Source organism: Gymnoscopelus microlampas (genome assembly GCF_963454915.1).
Source record: "Gymnoscopelus microlampas genome assembly, chromosome: 3".
Classification (NCBI taxonomy): domain Eukaryota; kingdom Metazoa; phylum Chordata; class Actinopteri; order Myctophiformes; family Myctophidae; genus Gymnoscopelus; species Gymnoscopelus microlampas.
Genome location: NC_139940.1, coordinates 28031104 through 28051721, shown reverse-complemented (window position 1 = coordinate 28051721; position 20618 = coordinate 28031104). Strand labels below are relative to the sequence as shown.

The 20618-nt window shown below is 42.8% G+C and overlaps 1 protein-coding gene across 1 annotated transcript; it reads right to left on the bottom strand.

The window, feature by feature from the left end:
* Positions 1-1374: 1374 nt before the first annotated feature.
* Positions 1375-19797, bottom strand: tmem245 (transmembrane protein 245). The gene is made up of 17 exons (XM_084053612.1): positions 19115-19797; positions 16387-16504; positions 15679-15774; positions 14683-14781; positions 14326-14559; positions 13181-13350; positions 9488-9592; positions 9288-9370; positions 9030-9120; positions 8817-8915; positions 8384-8515; positions 8171-8293; positions 7192-7337; positions 6967-7067; positions 6549-6723; positions 4654-4848; positions 1375-3458 (listed from the first exon to the last, which is right to left on the bottom strand). Exons 1-17 carry the CDS (start codon positions 19715-19717, stop codon positions 3410-3412), a joined length of 2619 nt encoding a protein of 872 aa, XP_083909738.1. The 5' UTR covers positions 19718-19797; the 3' UTR covers positions 1375-3409.
* Positions 19798-20618: the final 821 nt, after the last annotated feature.

Genomic DNA, 20618 nt, shown 5'->3' with positions numbered 1-20618 from the left:
ACTCACTTGTCTCAAGGCTTGTCTGTCCAGTATGTGTCTACATTAACAGTCAAATAGACATTCTGATAACCAGGTCAAGACACACAGCCAAAACTAAAGAGGGAAGTACAGGTGAGAACTGCTAGAATGTGTTTCCTCTCTTTACATAGACCAATTATTTGTTTACTAACATTGAGACTGGACGCACAGGTGATTGTTTCACGCAATCAATTCCCAACCTGTTGTTTCGGGGTGCGCTGGTTTCAGCACACCCCAACCCCCTCTTGTGTGTTGGCTAGTGAGGCACGTCGTAGCGAGACCTGACAGAATGGGTTTCATTGCGCGCATACTGGTTGCACGCATACTGGTTCTTATCAGTGTGACGTCGTCTGTTAAGGGGTCTATATTACTTAGTCATTAGCATATGTGTTAACTATGTAAAAATGTTTTTTTTAAATGTTGAGGGGGGGGGGGGGGGGGGACAATAAAGCACAAACAGGGTTGGCCATTATAGTGAGTATATATATATATATCTAATGTTACATCTGTATTTATTGACGTATACTTTCTACTGTGCACTATTTACTTTTACTCTTATTCTGTGTTGCTATGGCCCCCTGAATTTCCCGCTCTGGGGATTAATGAAGTGTTATCCTATCCTACATATGGGAGGGTGGGTTTAACCAAATATACTTATCAAACCTCTGCGAGTGGGGACAGGCGAGTTAATAGAATGACAATGCTTACAGGTATGTCACTTTTTTTTAAAGCAAATAAAAGAGTATTAAATCAATGTACTTTGAATTGCTGTTATTACAATTACATTTTCCCATGTGATGTTTTAAGGACTTGGGATAGTCCAACACCAAGGTCAAGAAACATTGAAGTGGATATAAAGGCGTTTCAAAACCAAAGTAATATAATTAATGTAGTGTACTGTAAGTGTACAGTAAGTACTGTAATACAAAACAGGGAAGGGGTGTTGTTAAATACACACCCTCACTACACACAAGTTATTTGCCAGAACTTGAATCTGCCTGTTATAGTGCCACCATGAGGCCGATTAAAAAGAATTGGGCTGGTATTTCTTCCTTGACTTAGTGGGAATGTGGCTTCCCTGCAATTGATTTGAGGCATTTTATTCAAAACATGCCACTCCTGCAAACTTTGGAAGCCAATTTAGCCAATCAGGATGGAATATGGAAAATCGGACAGATCCGTCTTGATCACATGACTATAGAGGGAGTGTGCATGCACAGTATCACGCCGATCGGTCCAACGGTGCAGGAGATTAGCTGCTCATCGATAGAAACACACACGGACGGACAGACATGGGCGAAAACATAGTCTCCGGCTACGTCCTTCGGCTTGCCAGACACAATTAAACTAATCAACTGTAATTCAAATGATAATGTTTATTCATTAGTGCACTTTCAGTAAAAAACAAACAGCAATGGTACGTCACAAAGATTACATTACTGGTAACAGTTGCTAAACCACAGGTTTAGTCCAATTCAACCCAGAACATATTACGGCCCTCCCACCTTCAGGCGGCTAACGCAGTAGCCATTTATGATATAAATGATGTGCATTATACAGATGACTCATCTGTAAGGGTTGATTATTAAAGCTTTGAATGATGTAAACTACTTTATTTTCTCTTCTTGTGGAAAAAGTGCTTCTACTGTACTTCAGTGGGCTCCGTTTGTGTGAGTAGAAAATACAAAATTGTAGTTTATTTTATGACACTAAGTAAAGTGTGTATGTATGTGTATCTGTTTTTACTAATGTCATTAAGAAATGGCACAGAGAAGCCAGTCTTATTAAACGGACCAAAAGTGTATACTACTCGACTGTATATTGATAAACATATTCCCGCAGTACGTGTGGGAGTGAACAAATACAGTGTGTGTGTGTGTGTGTGTGTGTGTGTGTGTGTGTGTGTGTGTGTGTGTGTGTGTGTGTGTGTGTGTGTGTGCAGGCAGCACATTAGAAACAAATAGATACTTAAATCCATTTCTCAACGTACCGACAGAACACTAGGTAACAGAACTGAAGCCAAACTGTCCATGGCAGCAGGATGTCCTCTCTAACAGCACAAATGTTTTGAGTAGGTCTGTTGACAAAGTACTCACAGTACCTAAACAATGAATGTGCTAGTACAGGTCAAAAACCATGTACTCATTAGTGATACTAAACAATAGTCATAATTTAACAGTACTGATATGAAACACAAAAGAGTAACAACAGTAGTGAAGACTGGTCTGGGAGGCTGAGCTGAGTGTTAGATGCTGTACGAGCCATGAACTTACACAGCAAGTTCAAAAACGTCAACACATTAAAAGGTGTGATATCTTTTGTTTAAAACAAAAAGTATTTTGTTAACCCATTAAAACCGGGAAAGCATACGTCATTTTCGATTTTTGCGTTGGCTATAAAAAAAAATAGCAGATATACGCGCTGCGAGTTTGTACATCTGCTATTTTTGAACATTTTTGAAGAATCTTGAAAGTGTGAGAACTGATTTAGAAGGCATTTGTAAAATCGGAATCAGGTCTTAATGGGTTAAAATGTCAAAGCTCTTTATTTTCTGATAGTAATCATTCTATAGTGTTTGTTCCGTAACAGGGGTCTTCAATTATTTTCCACATGTTTTTCCTGTATCGAGTTCTCTCTACTGATCAGATTAAATTGGTATCCCAACCGGAACATTTATTTTCTGTTTAGCTGGAGAGATGGGAGACCGCCGTTACTGAACAAAATACTCTATAGCAGTGATGAATCTGGGATAACACTTAACAAAAACAAAACCCCCTTTAAGATTTATAAGAAATCAAGCATTATGTTCAGTTGAGAGAAAAACCACAATTCATAAACGTACTCGCACACAAAACTTTCTACATGGCAACCTGCACTACAATGTCGACTAGTGCCTCCAACAGGAGGGAGGTAGGGCGTACAGACAGTGCATAGCCATGCAGTGCACTTCTGAAATGAGGGACTTAAGAGATTTTAATAAAATCATGTGTGTTACCACATACCATCAAAATGTGATGGGCGATGATAAATTTAGTCATTTGTCATTTAGTTGTGTTGTTTTAGAACACCAACAGAGGCGCTGAGATCTGTCTGAGAAATGATGCAGTCGACATCAATTTCTCAACCATTCAAAAGCAGAAGCCTGAATGTGGTCACACTGGACCACACTTCATGCAACACTGATGTATGCTCTCAATATTTATGGTTTTGTACTGAACCACAGTTGTGGCTCAATTTGCTACAAGGGCCGACTCCATTTGTCAGGCGTCATTGTGGATAACCAACCCGTATGGCGCCACCTCTTGGTCTGGGGAAGGGAATACATCCCAGCCAGTGTAATCAGCCAATAGAAAGCTTGGGGATATTCCATAGAGATGAGATGCACACCCTCTCATTCTCTATCGTGCTTTAGCGTAGTGGGGGTGGAGTCTACGAAGGACCTGAAAGTGACAAACAAGATAACATTAGGGTTAGATGATTATTTCAATATTGCCCATATCACCAATTTCCAACCCATTTCCGTTTACTCTGTGGACAGATCAGAAACCTGCCTAACAATGACATCATCAATGGGGATTCCAAGCTAATAGAAACGACAGCCTTTCTCTTCCTGGAAAGTTAGCACACTGAAATAAAAATATATAAATAAAAGGTTTTGAAATAACCAAACCTGTCTACCGATGATAGGTAGGCGGGTTTCTGAACTGTACACAGCCCACCTCTGAGACACAAAGTGAGTAGACAGAAATGGTGCCATCTTATAATGAGCATTAGTGAGGTCCAATAATATGGAAATAAGGTTGAAAATGGGTGAAGAGCTCCTTTTTTTTCTTCTTTTTTTTAACTTAAATTTTTATCCCGCGATTTTTGTAATCCATTTTTTTCACCCGGTGCCAATTTTCTAAGTGATCCTGGGCGCTACACCAGCCCTACACCAGCGCTACACCAGTCCCCCACACAGCCTAGGGAGGCCAGGGCCGAGCTCATGCTTCCTTCAATGCATGAGAGCCAACTGACCTTCTTGTCACCTGAAAGGGGGGAGTTTCCCCGGTAGGACGTAGCGCGTGGAAGGAACACGCTATTCCAACCAGTTCCCTTCCCCTCCATCAGGCGCCCCGGCTGTCATGGGGAGGCGGTATAGCGACTAGGATTACTACATGTTTTTGTGAGGGTATTAAATACCCTAGGAGACACGGGGAGAACATGCAAACTCCACATAGAGTAGGCCATTTCACCAACCCCACCTAGGGTATGGGCGCTGATGACGCGGAGGAGAGCTGTGAGGCGACAGTGCTCACAGCGTGAAGAGCTCCTTTTAATATGTGAAGCCATATTTATACTTCAACACTAGCCAGATCCTAAACCTCAAATTTCTGCCACCTTGCTTCCTTCAGCCTCATGGCGGTGTTACGGTGAGATTGGTGATTGAAAAATGCGACCATTTTGTGGGCTTTACATAACATTAATGTTTGAACATAAATCACCAATGTTTGTTTATTAACCTAGTCCACAGCAGGTGACCAATTTCACCGTAACTCGCTGGCCATGCTGGAAGACATAGGACGGGGGAGGCGAGGAGGCAGAAATTATATTATTGGGATCTGGTCTTGAGCATACATGCATTTTTGTATTTACCTGACGGGGTGGTGAGGCCAGGAGGCCTGTACAGGAGTGGGCACAGTAGAGTTGGGGCTCATCAGCATGGCGCTGTAGATGTTGGCCGCTACCACCAGGATGCAGAGGAGGATGGGGCCGATGATGGCTCCCTCCAGACCCAGATAGTAGGCTCCACCTGCCACTGCCAGGCCTGTCAGGTAGGGGTGGCCACCCCTGAGTGAGGGAAACAAACAAACACTTTAAACTTCTTTCAATTTCAATAAAACTTAAAAGCAAGCACAAAATGCATTTTATATGCACCATACAGTATATCTCTGCTGTATCCAAAACGCTCATTGTTCAGGAAACGAAAAAACAAAATATACGTTTTTCAGAAAATGAAGAAAACCTTATATTTTTAAAACAAAGCAATACTGCCTCATCAAAGTTGGTATAGTGACTGTATATATTGTGAGATACTTGCATGTGTCATTATATTATCAACACTTTACCCAAATCGCAGGTAAATCAACACTTTACCCAGCGCAAGTGGAGTTAGTAGTTTCAGACGAGCAGAAATCAAGCTGAAATGGAGTTAGGTGTCCAAACAACAGTAGCTCCACTCGCTGCTGAGGGAGAGGTTTCAAAAGGGTACAGATTCCCAAAAGCTAACAATGGATCTCCAAGCTTACAATGCATCACAACAACGTGTGAATTAATGCCCTGATGCTTCATGACACTTATTATATAGGCCTACAATAATAAACAGGACTTTAAATATTACAATAACTTCTGCAGAGGTAGTATACTAGCGCGACAGAAATGCTATGAACGCCTTTCTTCTCATCACAATGCTCTCCTCATTAAACACTTCATATATTTTAGAAATATAATTACTTGTTTTCATAACATTAGCGTCAGTGCTAAGTTTGATAAACAGGTACACTACATATTTTAACAGACTACGGGGAGTTTGTTTACGTGTTCCTCCTCCTCTTTCACTGCGCAGTGCGCACTACTCCTGCTGTGAAATAGCAGCGCTGTAGAGGAGAGAGGGGAGTTGTTTGTTTTTGACGGACAGTTTGAGGATCCAATGGAGTTGGGAGTTTTCGTCTCAGGCGCTTTTTAATACTTTTCATTCGTTCAAATGTTTAGATTCTTTTACACAGATGTGAAGGGTGTTCAATAGCGTTGATTTATGAAAAAAAAAAAAAAAAAGATGAAAATGGAGTTAGCTGGTTCGTCCTGGACACCGACGATATACATGTTCACTTAACTCAAATAATACATGATTTTCCAAAGTTTAAATAACAACGCAGTAACAAAGCACACACAAAGCAGCACAAAATACTGCAGCTATCATAAGAATAAAGCCTGATTTATACAATATAGCCGACAAGCTCCAAGCTCAAAGTTCACAACAAATTGTGATACGTTGTGAGCTTGACTGTAGATCTGCTATTTTCAGCGAGAGTAAATTAACCACATGAACCCACATTTGGTGAATATAGCAGATGAAGAACTCACAATATGTTGTAACACAACACGTTGTGAGCTTGTAAATCTGCTATTTTCGCCAAAGATATTTTGTGTATAGCAAAAACAGGAGGGGGCCGACTATAGAGCCCTGGGGTCTACAATCGGGTTTAACTAAACTCTGCTTCACCATGTTTTGTTTTAACTTGGGGAACAGCTAGTAGATCGTATGCCTGCCTCTTGTCGTTGTAAGGTCTACAGCTGTCCATGTTTAACGTAGTCATACGCCACTGAAGGGTTATAAGGGTTTGCGCACAGGTCATTTTAACTGTCTATAAACAATTACAGTTACAAACATTAAACTGTTTCTGCACAAGGCAGTAGCGCGGATTTCTTTCCCACCCATGGTGGATACCACACACCTCTGACATGTCTCAGTTGCGCACACACACACATACCCTGAGATGTCCGAGTAGATGGCCGTGTCTACAAAGTAGGTCGGCAGAAGATGGCAGACAAGAAGCAGGAGAGCCTTGACCCCCTCTCCCTGAGCCAACCACAGATCACACATGGCAGGCACCGCTGCCCAGTACGTCCCAAGGAACGGCACCGCACCCAGGATGGCAGCCAACGCTACAGAGACACAAGGAGACAGAGAGATGGACAGATGTCCACAGGGGGAGGTAACAAAAACAGTCACACCTGGATCTAGCACTGAAACAGCATTATTTAAGCCTGATGTATATTCCGTCGTACGTCGGTGTCGTGTGGCAAAAATATCTCTCGACACATTGTGAGCTTGTAGATCAGCTATTTTTTGCACTCGGGGTGCGAAAGCGTCATACAACGTAGTGTTATTAAGCATTACACACTCACCAGACGGGATGAAGACAATGTTGATGCCAAAGATGGTGTGCGTCAGCCACGTGTAGAGCCCATAAAAGCAAGCCATTTTCAGAGAGGCGTCAAACACACCTCTTGAGACAACACAAACACAGACATCAATTATTACAATCTAAAACGCTATATCTTTAGGGAATGCACAACATTTTATGTGATGTAATCATAACAATATGTGTATGTGTGTGCATGCTTGCATACCGGATGGCCTCCTCTACAGACATGCCTATGATAGTGGAGGAGGGTCCAGGCTGAGACAGTGGGGTCAGGTTTATCACCCATTTGACAGGTTTGTAGTATTCCCCGCTGGAGCTCAGCAGATAGAACAATGTGGTCAGGAAGATAACCTAAATACATACATGCGTACATACAGTACATACATACACACACACACACACACACACACATAAACACCAGTCGCTGTAAGTAAGCCTATACAATCGTTACCCATCACAGATGTATCACTTATATTAATGCATGAAATGATATCCATGCATTGTACATTCATTCCAGAGCAGGTTTGGCACATTCCACATTTGTCCTCTTTTCAGCAGTCAGTGGGTTATTTGTGACAACAGATGACCAATCTGTTGATTAAGAGGCTGCTTTGTAACAGACGTTCTGTCTTCAGTGTCAAAGACAGCTGAACACACATTTGGGATCAACCCTGGGACTCTCTGTCTAGCCTACACCAATGGCACGCTTAACCACAAAAGAAAATCAAGTATTGTAGTTGGGTTTTTTTTTTGCCTATAATTACAGGCCAAACATAGGGTTATGAATAAGGTAATCAGGGTTCAAGTGGTTAAATGATGCTGATGGAGTTTTTTGGTGCACGTCTTGGTGCACGTCATGTTTGGTGCACGTAATCTATCACAATTAAAACGTGGTTACATAAAAACATCCAAAACAATGTATGACAGCTACATAACTTCACACTGTCTGACAGCATGGAAGTATATGTCTACTTAGCTTTTATAATAATGTATTGTTTCTGTGTTTTCTTCTCTGCCATGTTTTGGAGATGACATTGATGGAACTAAAATGTGAAGATAAAAACCCCAACTGGTTTTATCCTTTAAACCCATCAGGTCTATATTATGTTATGAGGATGTTCTTTACCGCACTCAGGATGAGGTACTGTATGACACTACTATAATGTTATGAGGATGTTCTTTACCACACTCAGGACAAAGTTGAGCAGGGCCGTGCCGCTGTGGAACAAGACGGTAAGGAGCGTGGTTGTCGTGGAGATGAGCAGGCCAACATTCCGACTCATTAATACCCACAGAGACTCCAGGATCTATTAAGCAAAAGAGTGCACAGATGGCATAAACAAAAACCCCGAAGCATTCATCAAACAGGACATGTTTTTAAACACACAGTCACTTACAGATAGCAGGGTCTCAATGTTTTCCTGCACAAAGGAGGCGATGTCCTGCCAGTCCAGGATGTCACCAAGCCAGCTGTTCTGTCTATTGAGTGACAACTTCTGACCTCGGTGGCGCCCAGAATTAGTCACATTCTGCAATATGCACATCACACAGAGAAATTGTGGATTATTGCCAGTGATTGCATATGAATGATGAAGTGATGATATAGTTTGTGGCCTGTTCTTTTGAGGTGGTATGACACAGAAAGTACAGTACATTTGAAATCTGTGTAACTCTGTGCATGACATCTAAGAAAATTAGTACCTTTACACAAGATACTAGGATACTCCAAGTACTCCATTTATGGCAGGAAATTGTGCCCCACACCAGTGGTTAGGTAAACAGAAGCCCCACCTCAGTGGTTAGGTAAAGGGGATGTGTTTTTTATGTTACCTTGACAAACCAGGAGTGGTACAATCTGTCCCAAAGATCAAGAACCTGCTTCTCGATAACTGCAGTGTGGTTAGCCTTGTCTCCTAGCATCTTATGTAGCTGCGTGCACACAGAAATAGAATGAAAATCCATTAAGATCCACACAACTCACAACGTTCCATGACAGAGAGACAAGAGACAATTATCAGAGTAAGCGCGATGCTCAATGCTCACTTTTTGTGTTATCCATTCTCTACCATGTTGATAGACGTTAGTAGCAGCCGAGTTCAAAGCCTTCTGAACCACACGTGCCTCTGGGAGCCAACTGGAGCGAGGGAAAGATGTGGGGCCAAAAGGAGTGGAGGGGTAAAAAATAAACATGGATGAGATGGGGCATTGCAATTCCAGACTACATGTATTAGATTGAGCAAACGATTAAGAAATCATGCTGTGTGATCTCTGAAAAAGTATCATCCAGTCACAGTGTCATACTTGGCCCACTCAGGGTGGTTGGACACGGTCTCGTTGATGAGGTTGCTGGTGACTTCGATCATATGAACGCTTTCATGGTGAACCTGGGAGTCAAAGACAGAGACAAAACTAAAGTCACTCTGGTGAACTGGACAGAGGGAGTTAGCACTGAACCACAGAGTGTCAGAGAAATATGGCAACTGTAAAGGGACAATCTTCACCATAGCAGTGAGCAGCAGAGCCATGAGCAGTGTCCCTGTGACCAGGAGGAAGATGATGAAGATGCTGATGAGTTTGTCCAGGGATCGCTCCAACCACACAATCATCTGTTCAGACAGAGAAAACAAAGATAGGGAGAAAGAGAGAGGTGGAGATAAGGAGAATGTAAGACAGAAGTAGCACACAGAAATCCACAGAAAGTCAGCTTCATTCAGAATAGGTTTGTGTATACATTGGCTGGACACATGGAGAAACCTATATCCTTCCGTTCTGAGGGGGCCGTCTCCATTTTGGATCTAAACTGCAGCCTACAACTGCCACTTTGGGCCCTGAGCCTGAGGACAATAAAAGTAGATGATTCAATGGACCAAAAGCCAGAATAAACACGCACATACTGTACACACACATCCTCACCCATACTTTAGCATGGAAACATGCGTGTGCAAACCCTGGGGAAGTGTGTACGCGTGTGTGTATGTGTTATAGCAGTAATGTCCCCTTCGTAACTGTTAGAAAGATGTCAAGTCACCTTTCAACACTCAGATGTGCCAATTTGTCCCACCGCAACATGCTGGGATTGCACAGTAGACAGATTTCTCAATGCCACAAGCCTGCAAGCCAGCAGTTGACTTTTAACATGTTAACTTGTATTAGGGTGTGTTCACACTTGTCCGCCTGTTATTAAGAAAACACACAGCAGCCTAGAGCACTTTTTCTGCTGAAAATTAATTAAAATAAAAAAGGGGGGGTGGGGGCAATTTGTTTCCATAACATTGCTCACACAATTTAGAAACCATCAGCTTGGACTAGTGGCTCTGCATTTACCCTTGTACCATATCATCATGGACACGTCAAGCAAGAGGAGTAAAACTGCACTAGCTTTGGCTTTTTTTAGGCAGAGGGGGTGGTGGCGGTAGTAGGGTGTGGGTGCATGACGGCCTCGACAGCTGTAGGGGGCATATCACAAACTTGTCTGGCAATTTGAAGACTTGTTGCAGAGGGTTGAGCCAGCAGTCTCAAGACAACAGACAATTTGTCGTGATTGGTCACCTGATAAAAAGCAGCCCATATAATACATACACAGTATGCGCATTTCTCAAAAAGTCAACTATTCTCAATTTATCAACGTTCTTCAACACTCGCCTTGGTGATTATAATAGTTATGGAAAAGGGTGTGCTTTTTTCCTTTTTGTTTAAGGTAGGCAGTATGAACATGCCCTTAGTCTGAACCTTAGTCTGAACCTGTGTGTGTGTGTGTGTGTGTGTGTGTGTGTGTGTGTGTGTGTGTGTGTGTGTGTGTGTGTGTGTGTGTGTGTGTGTGTGTGTGTGTGAGCCATGTGTTAAATCCAGTTAGAGTTCAATTAATTTAGTAGTTAGTAGATACTTCTTGGGTAGAAGTCTGTATGCTAATGGTTTTACACAACGCTGATTTTACATGACAGTCAGTAAGAATGTTACTGCATCACAGTTACAGTAAACTCCTAAAAACAAGATTATCTCATTAATATACTACAGAGTAGGGCTGCAACTAGGATTGTCTTCTTGGCAATTATTTAAATGTTTGGATTAATCAAAGTACTAATAATTTTGAATAATCGTTGTATATAATGAATATATCAACACAAAACATCTCTAAGAGATTTTTGATACTGAACCGATTTTTATACTTTGACTAAATCGATAAGTCTGATTAACCACTTAAACCCTATTTTATACTGTCACTATTATTTTTTATAATCAACTAAATTGATTAGTTTGATTAACTGTTGCACCCCTACTACAGAGTTTTTACATAAATCCAAAATACATTCTATAGCTGTGTTAGAGGGTATCTTTGAGAACACTTTCGTAATACATGTGATTCTTAAACCAAATACATGAATAATATCCTTACCTGTCAACGAAAGGTGTTGCTTTTGACAAGGTCACAGTCATAACTCATATATTTAGATGGAATATATCATTAGATAAAGTCTCACCCGTCTCAACACTAACATCAATGCTTTACATCCTAGGAAGTCTTCTACAGTAGGATCAGACGAAGACAGTGTTTCCCCCTACAGTGCATCTGCCTAAATCAACCTCATCAGGCTATATAACCAGAAAGAGAGCTTTTAGTTAATTTAACTTTGCTCTCTAACATACAGACCTCTCTACAATCACAGGGGCAATCATCCAAATGGTAGACAACTCAAAACTCTCTAATCAATACCTCTGAGTTACTCTGTCAGTTAGGGGAAACACTGCCCCCCCCCTCTCTCGCCCATCCTCCACAGCCAAGGATGCTCTGGCCCTGCTAGCGCATCTCTGCATGCAGCTCACACACACTCTAAAGCCAGCTAGCCAATAGAATCACAGCAGGGAAGATATGGCAGGGGTTCAGGAGCCAATGAGCTCCCCCTGCCGTAGCTTCAGATCAAGAGCAGCAGAAAGCAGGGAAGCGGGGCAGCAGTGGAATCAGCGAAGGGATTAACACAGAGAAGGATGAATGGATGATTAAAGGATGAACACAGGGTCAGGATAGATGGATGGATGATGACAGTGGATGGACGAGCATTAGACTTACTAAAAGTGCTCCCAGTTACTGTACATACACAGACACACGCACAGCTATTTTTTTTAAATCTCTCATACACACTCTTATACACTTCCACTAGAGCCTGACCGATGCCAGATTTTTGGGGCCAATGCCGATCCGGATTTCAGAGATCCCTCGCCCACCAATTAGCAATGTTTTTGAAGATATTTTGTCAAAAATAAATTCTAATCAAATCTGAGTTTTTCTAAAACAGAAAATTCTAAAATAGCTGATCTACCAGCACGCCGCAATGCGGGGTGTTGTGACCTTGTAGATCAGCCATTTCTGAACATTTCATAAAACTTTTGACCTATAATGACATGCCCAAAAAAGGGATGCTAGGTTGAAAGTTGTTAAAAATCAGGACTCATCGGCTGCATAATTGCACATACTGATGTTATCCAAAAAGCCAAATGATGGCCGATATACTGTATCGGCCAGACCGATATCGGTCTGGCTCTAACTTCCACACACACGTCGGTTTCTTCTTTTTCTTTTTCTTTCACTCACAAGTAGGTCTTTCTCAGCACCCCATTCCTCTCTAAATCATTACCTGCTTGTTAAGCCAATGCCAGAGCTTGGGGGGAGGAGACAAAGAGACATTGGGCATTATTATTGGAAAGATTCTGTGCAACAATCATCACCCGAGCAACAAGAACACGACCACTGCTTGGGTACAGTGCAGGCAACAAGGGAATCAGGAGGAGGTGGAAAGGGCAAAGGCAGTTTCTAGACAGGGGATTGGGAGCATGGATCCGATATACAGTTGTAATAACGGTGTGTTGTGACAGTTCAGAAGAGGTGTTCAGGACAGGTCACACCAAGAAAACAACAAATAACAAATCATTTAATCTTCAAAAATATGAACCCATAAGAAACTTCCTCAGCTAAATGACCTGTGATGCAGTGTGATTTATGTGCATTTAAGTGCGTAAAATGTTCCGTCTTCGAAACACCCCACTAAATGGGATCTCCCCATCAGTTTTGGCTGTAGAGCAGACAGGCTTTGACAGTTGTTTATGACTTTGTGTGTATGTGTCAATGGAGGACACAGAGTGTGTATTATGTGTGTTGATGAGTCGGTATCAAATCGGGAAGAGGAAGCCGGAGGCATTACCTTGGTATCGATTCGGAGCATGAACAAAGCGAGGCCTTTGATTGGTCCGGGCATAAGGGCGTCCTGTCGCTCACGTCCAAACTCCTCCAGCCCCGCCCACCAGGAGACAAGTGTCCTCTCAGCGAAGCTCTTCAGACCAAAGTGGACCACCAGCTTCTTTATCATCCACACTAAGACACACATTAGACAGTCAATTAATGCTACATTCCCCTTTAGTGTGATCAACCATCTCACAGCTAGGCTACAGGTGTAAACTTGTAGTTTTTATGGCGTCTCCAAAAGGAGGGCCAAGCAGTTATCGAGGCACTGCTCAGTATCTGCTATTATAGGAAGCCGCTCAATTTGGAGGTGCTGTTGTTTTCCTACATCCATGATTGATGTCTGTCTGACAAGTATGTCAACTATATTGTATGTAACGTTGTTCTGCCGTCTTGGCAGTTTGTAACTGGCTGTTTTTTTTATTGTCTGACTGAGTGTTTATGTCCTTTGTACAAGGCGTTCTTGTACTTCTGTGTATGTGGACATAAATAAATATTTTGTGTGTGTGTGTGTGTGTGTGTGTGTGTGTGTGTGTGTGTGTGTGTGTGTGTGTGTGTGTGTGTGTGTGTGTGTGTGTGTGTGTGTGTGTGTGTGTGTGTGTGTGTGTGTGTGTGTGTGTGTGTGTGTGTGTGTGTGTGTGTGTGTGTGTGTGTGTGTGTGTGTGTGTGTGTGTGTGTGTGTGTGTGTGTGTGTGTGTGTGTGTGTGTGTGTGTGTGTGTGTGTGTGTGTGTGTGTGTGTGTGTGTGTGTGTGTGTGTGTGTGTGTGTGTGTGTGTGTGTGTGTGTGTGTGTGTGTGTGTGTGTGTGTGTGTGTGTGTGTGTGTGTGTGTGTGTGTGTGTGTGTGTGTGTGTGTGTGTGTGTGTGTGTGTGTGTGTGTGTGTGTGTGTGTGTGTGTGTGTGTGTGTGTGTGTGTGTGTGTGTGTGTGTGTGTGTGTGTGTGTGTGTGTGTGTGTGTGTGTGTGTGTGTGTGTGTGTGTGTGTGTGTGTGTGTGTGTGTGTGTGTGTGTGTGTGTGTGTGTGTGTGTGTGTGTGTGTGTGTGTGTGTGTGTGTGTGTGTGTGTGTGTGTGTGTGTGTGTGTGTGTGTGTGTGTGTGTGTGTGTGTTACCAGCCACAGGGATAGGCAGTAGCTGTAGGATCCACAGGTTGAGCCAGACCTGAACTAGTACAATGGCCCAGACTAGCAGGATGAAATAGATGTCACTGGCCTTGCTGGAGCTCTTCTCCTTCTGGAAGAGGCCGCCCAGCGTTGGTCGGGAGCCCCTGCGGAAGCCTGGGGCGGTGGGGAACGAACCAGGGCCCAAGGTGTCCACGGACTCTTTGCCTGGAAAGGAAGATAAGGCTACAGAAAGAGGAAGAGAGGATAAAGAGTATAAATCAAGGGTGACGGATATTGATGTCAGTGATTTTCATTGTATCGGGTTTTAATAATGTTTGCTAAAAACAGAGGAGGGTATTGCCTCACGTTTAGGCGAGCCGTCTGATTTCAGGCGCATTTTGCTGCAGGAGATCGCCATGTAGAAGGTGCTGGCAGCAAACGACAATACCTGTCCTGACAACTCTCCTAGAGAGAAAGACGTGTGGAGAGAAAGGATTAAAAAAAGTAGTGGATAAACAGAGCTCCAGGCATCAATGGCAGATCAGTGTGTCTGTGTGACTGCGTGTAGAATCATCATGGGTAATAATAAAAATAATAATAAACTTTATTTGTATAGCACCTTTCATGACATGACATGCTCAAAAGTGCTTTACAGAGCAAGAATACAATTACAGTTACAAATAATTTAAGAAAAATAAGAAAAGCAGAAGCATAAAACACATTAAAATAATAGCAAAGGGCAGTGAATCAGGCAATACAGTGAGGACATGTACAGCAACACAGAGATTTAAAAATCAACCAAAAGATCAGCTAAAAGCAAGAGTGAAGAAGTAGGTCTTGAGCTGTGCTTTAAAGATATCCACAGAGGGTGCCTGTCTTAGGTGTAATGGGAGTTTATTCCACGCTGTCGGTCCGTAGAAGCAGAATGCTGCTTCACCGTGTTTTTTATCATTGTAGGCACCTCTAGCACCTCTAGCAGGTCAGGGTAGGCCTTCATCGTTTTTGTACTGCTGTGTTAACCACTTTCAAACTGGCGTTATTTTGGGCATGTCATAAAATGTTGCTATTCCCCATTTGATATACAACAAAGTATACAGGGCCTACGTGGTTAAGGCCCCACCCTCCCCACAATGTCTGTATAATTCTCCCAGTATTTAGATGGCCCTGGACCCAGTTCAGAGATCTAGGGGCTTAACTGGCAGGCCACCCCAAGCTGTCATGAATAAGGTGATCCCTGTTATTTTGGCCCCTCACGTTGATGTACAGATGGAGAGTATAGAGTTCTATATGCCTATGGGTATAGCAGTATGCACATCATGTGTACACACAAGCACGTGTGTATGCGTCTGTGCACAATCTCACCTTTCCCAGGAACAGGTGGTTTCTCTTGGTAGCCCACAATGAGGAGCGCGACCACAACCACAAATATTGGCACTCTCCACGAGCCAGTGAGGGACACTAAACACAGTGAGCACACGTGTCAGTTCAAGCACCTTTTTGTTTTCTCAGATTTGACTTCAACCTTGTGAATCACCTCTGCAATCTTGTGATTCACACACAGCAGAGCAGAACATTTAACATGTAACATTTAACATTTCAGGCTTTAAGGTTAAAAGGTTAGCACCACTCAGCACATCACATGCACCTAAAAATAAAAATACTGACCGGCTCATCTGGCGCTACAATTCAGAAATAGAATGTGGGAGAGGTGTGTGTGTGTGTGTGTGTGTGTGTGTGTGTGTGTGTGTGTGTGTGTGTGTGTGTGTGTGTGTGTGTGTGTGTGTGTGTGTGTGTGTGTGTGTGTGTGTGTGTGTGTGTGTGTGTGTGTGTGTCCTGCTCAGAGGACTTCTGGACAGTACGTGAAAGTATGTTTGGGGATTTTTTTTTTTGGACCATAACTTTCAAACTCGCATTACATTTGGCTTCATTTCACAATGTGAGCTTGCAGAGACAAGTTAAAAAGAAACCCTCCACAAGTTAAAATGTCAACTGCATTAAAGATGAATTCCTTGACTACTACTAGCCTGTCTCAACAGGCTTCCTACGCCGCGTCTCCCCTCTCCTCCTCACCCAGGAAGAACAGCAGGATCGTCCAAACAGGAACAGACACAGCCCTCAGGTAGCGCTCTGTACTGGGGCCCCACTTAAAGGCTACTGCCAACACATAGCCCATCACCACAGTACACACCTGGAGAGAGGGAAAGAGAAAAAAGCATGGCGGAGTGAGAGTGATAAATGGATAAAATGAGAGATAGGATATTACTAGAGGGGCTGATAAATCTTTTGCTCAGTGCTCAATCATTCAAAAGCCTAATAAATATTAACTCCCCACTGTCACACAATAGCACAATAGCTTCATTAAAACAATTTGGTATAGAAGCCATGTAATGTGATGCCCCTGTCTGCTATCATTTCACCGCCATGAGCGGGCTCTGCTTCACACAAAGAACTTTCCATGAGGGCTGCACAATATATCGTTTCAGCATCAACATCTCAGTGTACGCATGTTGTGAAAAAGTCACATTGCAAAGCATGCAATGTGGCTGACATAAATAGAGCCAGTGTGTCTCTAGGTTGGCATTTGTCATGACTAATAAGGAAGAAAAACAGCATAGTTCATCTGATACTGATGGATAACATAATTTAGTTTGATTTAATCAATTCTTGGTAACTGGTCTTGTATGCAGGTGTCATGTTGAGTCAACCGTTACCAGCGCACAAAACAACTGCTTTATTTCCGCATCTAAAGATCACCCTAATCATTGCAAGAGTGGAATTATTTCCAAGTGGAGCTATTGAAGTGTAAATATATCTGGTGAAATTGTGTAAGTTCTATTTTATTATTATTGCAATACATATTGCATAAAAGGTTTATTCCAATGTAGACTTTTTCCAATGTCGTTCAGCCCTGTGTAATTTAATACAGCTTCATCTAAGCTATTTATAGATATTCACATTAGTTTGGTCCATTTCTAGCATGTGGCCAGTGGATACTAGGCTGTCTCAGGAGGAACATTTAATATCATTAGCATCATGTTGCTTAGACACAAAGAGATCCCTGGTACCTTTCAGCATAAGAGGCTATTGATAACTAAATTGCTGGAAATAAGATCAACTGATGGATGAGCTAACAGGTAACAGGATAAGTGTTGTTTACCACAAGTCTATCTGAAATGAGGTCAACAAAAATCAATCAAAAGATCTCTTGTTCTAGGAGTTTCCGTTCATGTGGCTCACTGCACAGCAAAATGCTGCATGTTCACTCTAGTCTAAAAATGAATATTAACTTGAATCTATAAAATGGACAAGTAGGAATACATTTGGACACTCTCAAGAGTGAAATTGGTAGTCAAGGTTAAATTAAATTGGAAGTCTGCTTGTATGAGTTTTAATACTGCTTGCTTGATTTATGTTTAGTGTTTACACAATACACATTCATTCAATGATTTCAACCCAATGTGTTGGCTGACCCCAAGGTACAGTGTAGTGACACAAGGCTTTGTTATTACAATGTTCCCTGGTTGTCTAATTGATTTATATATGTTCATATATTTAAAATACAATACACAACATATTTGCATATAGTACCTAGAATCAGGATATTGCAATAAAGTCACATGATTATTTCCATTGCAGTCCTGTAGACTTGTCTGGAGGGCAGGCATGTAGCATGTAAGCTACTCATCATGGCACATTATAAAATCAACACATTCTACAAACTTACACATTATAAATACTAACATGCATTCTGATATTTTACTCAGCAGACAATTGTCAAATGTTTCATAAAAGTACTCACAGTCACAGTAAGTAATATATTTTGATTTTACTTACTTTACCTAACCCCTAGCCCTGAAAAATGACTGGCATATAGTATATGACAGTCATGACGAAACTTCAACCTGGTGTTTGCTCTTTCTCCCTTTTTGGCCCGTGCATCAAAGCAAAGCAAAGCAAAGTTTGTTGTTTACCCAGGGTGTTGGACTAAGTGCGGAACTTATTTACAGCCAGACCCTGCATGGAAACCTTGCTCAAGGGCTATTCAGCGGTGATTCATGATTGATGTGATGACATCTACATAAACGTTCAGATTTCAAATATAAAGTGCTTATGCCTCCATGGCCACAGATGTACCAATTATGTACGGGCCCTCATAAGTACCTGTATCTTCCGTATTGTTCAATAATAATAAAAAATCCGATGGGTGGCTATTTTCTCATAATTATGTGTCAGAGTGCAATACACCTCCCAACCAATAGGGTCGCGTAGTTGAAAGCATATGGCGAAAAAAATGGGGAAATGGCCACCGATCGGATTAAAATGCTTATTATTCAACAATAAGGAAGATACGGGTACGTCTGAGGGCCCTTACAGAATTATAACATCCGTGGCCATGGGGTAAGCATTTTATACTTAAGATCTGAACGTTTATGTAGATGTGCGGGCCAAAAAGGGAGAAAGTGCAAACACGACGTTGAAGTTTCGCCGTGACAGACGACCGTCGTGTGATCCATGGCTACCTTACCCCATACCTTTCATTTATCCTGAGGGTGTACAGAATGGAACCAAATGTACGTTCCATTTGTACACTCCCAAAAAGTTACATGAACATTGAGGATTTGACAGTCAGTGTGTAGCCTGCCTACTTTCACTCACCCACCGAGGGGGTCCCCTGACTCCCCACTCCCTAGCTAAATTATTGATAGTTAGGAACCAAAGGGAAGGGTCTGTAATTCCGAGAACTCTATGTCCATAACTCTCAGAGTTATGTGTACTTTCAGTGTGTACTTTCACTCACCCACACAGAGTGAAAGCAGTCCAGAGCGGTCCCGATGACCCAGCAGATGTGCTCCAGGACCACCTGCATGCCGATGACGCTCCAGAACAGGTAGAGAAAGTACAGGATAGGGGCTCCCGCGCCGATCACCAGCAGCACGGTGAGCCTCTCCAGCACCAGCCTGCCCAGCGCCTCCATAACATGGTTCACGCACCACACGGGGATCAGTAGCGTCCCCACCACGATCGGCGTCCCGGTGTCCTGCAGGCCGCTGAGCCACGACCGACCCAGGCGGGCCAGGGAGTACTTGAACGGATGGAGGAAAGTACCGCACAGCACCGCCCAGAGCAGCGGCCGGAGGAAGGCCTCCAGGATGAAGTAAACTAGTACTGATGCTCCGCAACAGATAGCCACGAAGATCATAGCCCCCGTGTTGTAGAAGGCCTGCTTGATGTTTTTGTCGAATTTGAGCGACGACGGCTGGGTGAGCAGTTGGCTCACCATGTCTACGGCCGGTTGGACGTGCTCCGAGAAGGAGACGTAGTGCGGCCGGGCAGAGAGAGGGCTCTCCGGGGGAGAGACAGGTGCTGTCTCCTCTGGCCCCGAGTCCTCCTCGTCTGCCATCTTTCATCCGAGTCTTGGACAGTGGTTCCGCCCTCCTCCTCCTTTCCCACTTCCCACCACACGAGGGAGCAACACAGCAAAACAAATGACGTAGTTCTGACGCGGGGAATGCTGGGTAACGTAGTTCAATTCGTTTTGCACTAGCCTACATACAATAAGAAATGTTTATGTCCTGCTACATAATGGAGTTGATTTAGCTCATAATACACATTGTCTTGTGGCCGTTTTTATCAAATTATATTTACACACACGTGCCTAAGCATCTGTGACTGAAGCCACCCAGCTGACAGTTTACTGAAAACAAAATGTACTTTATTGATAACAAACACAGGCATGGTAGATAACACTTCTTTAATTGGGAACTTGGAAGCATTGCAATATGGAATCTGTGAACAGTATAGTTATACATTTAGCAACTTTAAGTTAGTAAGATTAGCCTACTTCAGATTGATAGGCTACAATGACCCAGGGAAGAATTGTATCAATATCCAAATATGTCATCCACACATTTATGCCATTTTTCATAGTGTTATTGCTTCAGTAGACTCACCAAACACATCACAGCTATTGTTCTCTCTCTCTCTCCCTCTCGCACGCCCTCTCGCCCGCCCTCTCGCCCTCCCTCTCTCTCACACACACACACACACACACACACACACACACACACACACACACACACACACACACACACACACACACACACACACACACACACACACACACACACACTGTGCCAGAGAGTAATGATAAACAAACTAACTAACATCCCCAAAAGACAATGGGGCCGAAGCCCTAGAAAAAGTAAAGTGGAACCATGCCTTTATAAGCTAGGTGTCAAATGTCATTTTCTGTGCCGTGGAAATAAAATAGACGATGCTTTATTTCTCCTTTTAGAAATAAA

Bases quoted from the DNA above. Each gene is read 5' to 3' on its own strand.
- tmem245 (XM_084053612.1), bottom strand. From the start codon at position 19,717: ATGGCAGACGAGGAGGACTCGGGGCCAGAGGAGACAGCACCTGTCTCT. The intron at 14,560-14,682 runs GTGAGGCAATAC...CTCTTTCTGTAG, and splicing joins ATCAGACGGCTCGCCTAAAC to CCTTATCTTCCTTTCCAGGC. The intron at 7,068-7,191 runs GTATGCAAGCAT...TGTTGTCTCAAG, and splicing joins TCTGTAGAGGAGGCCATCCG to AGGTGTGTTTGACGCCTCTC.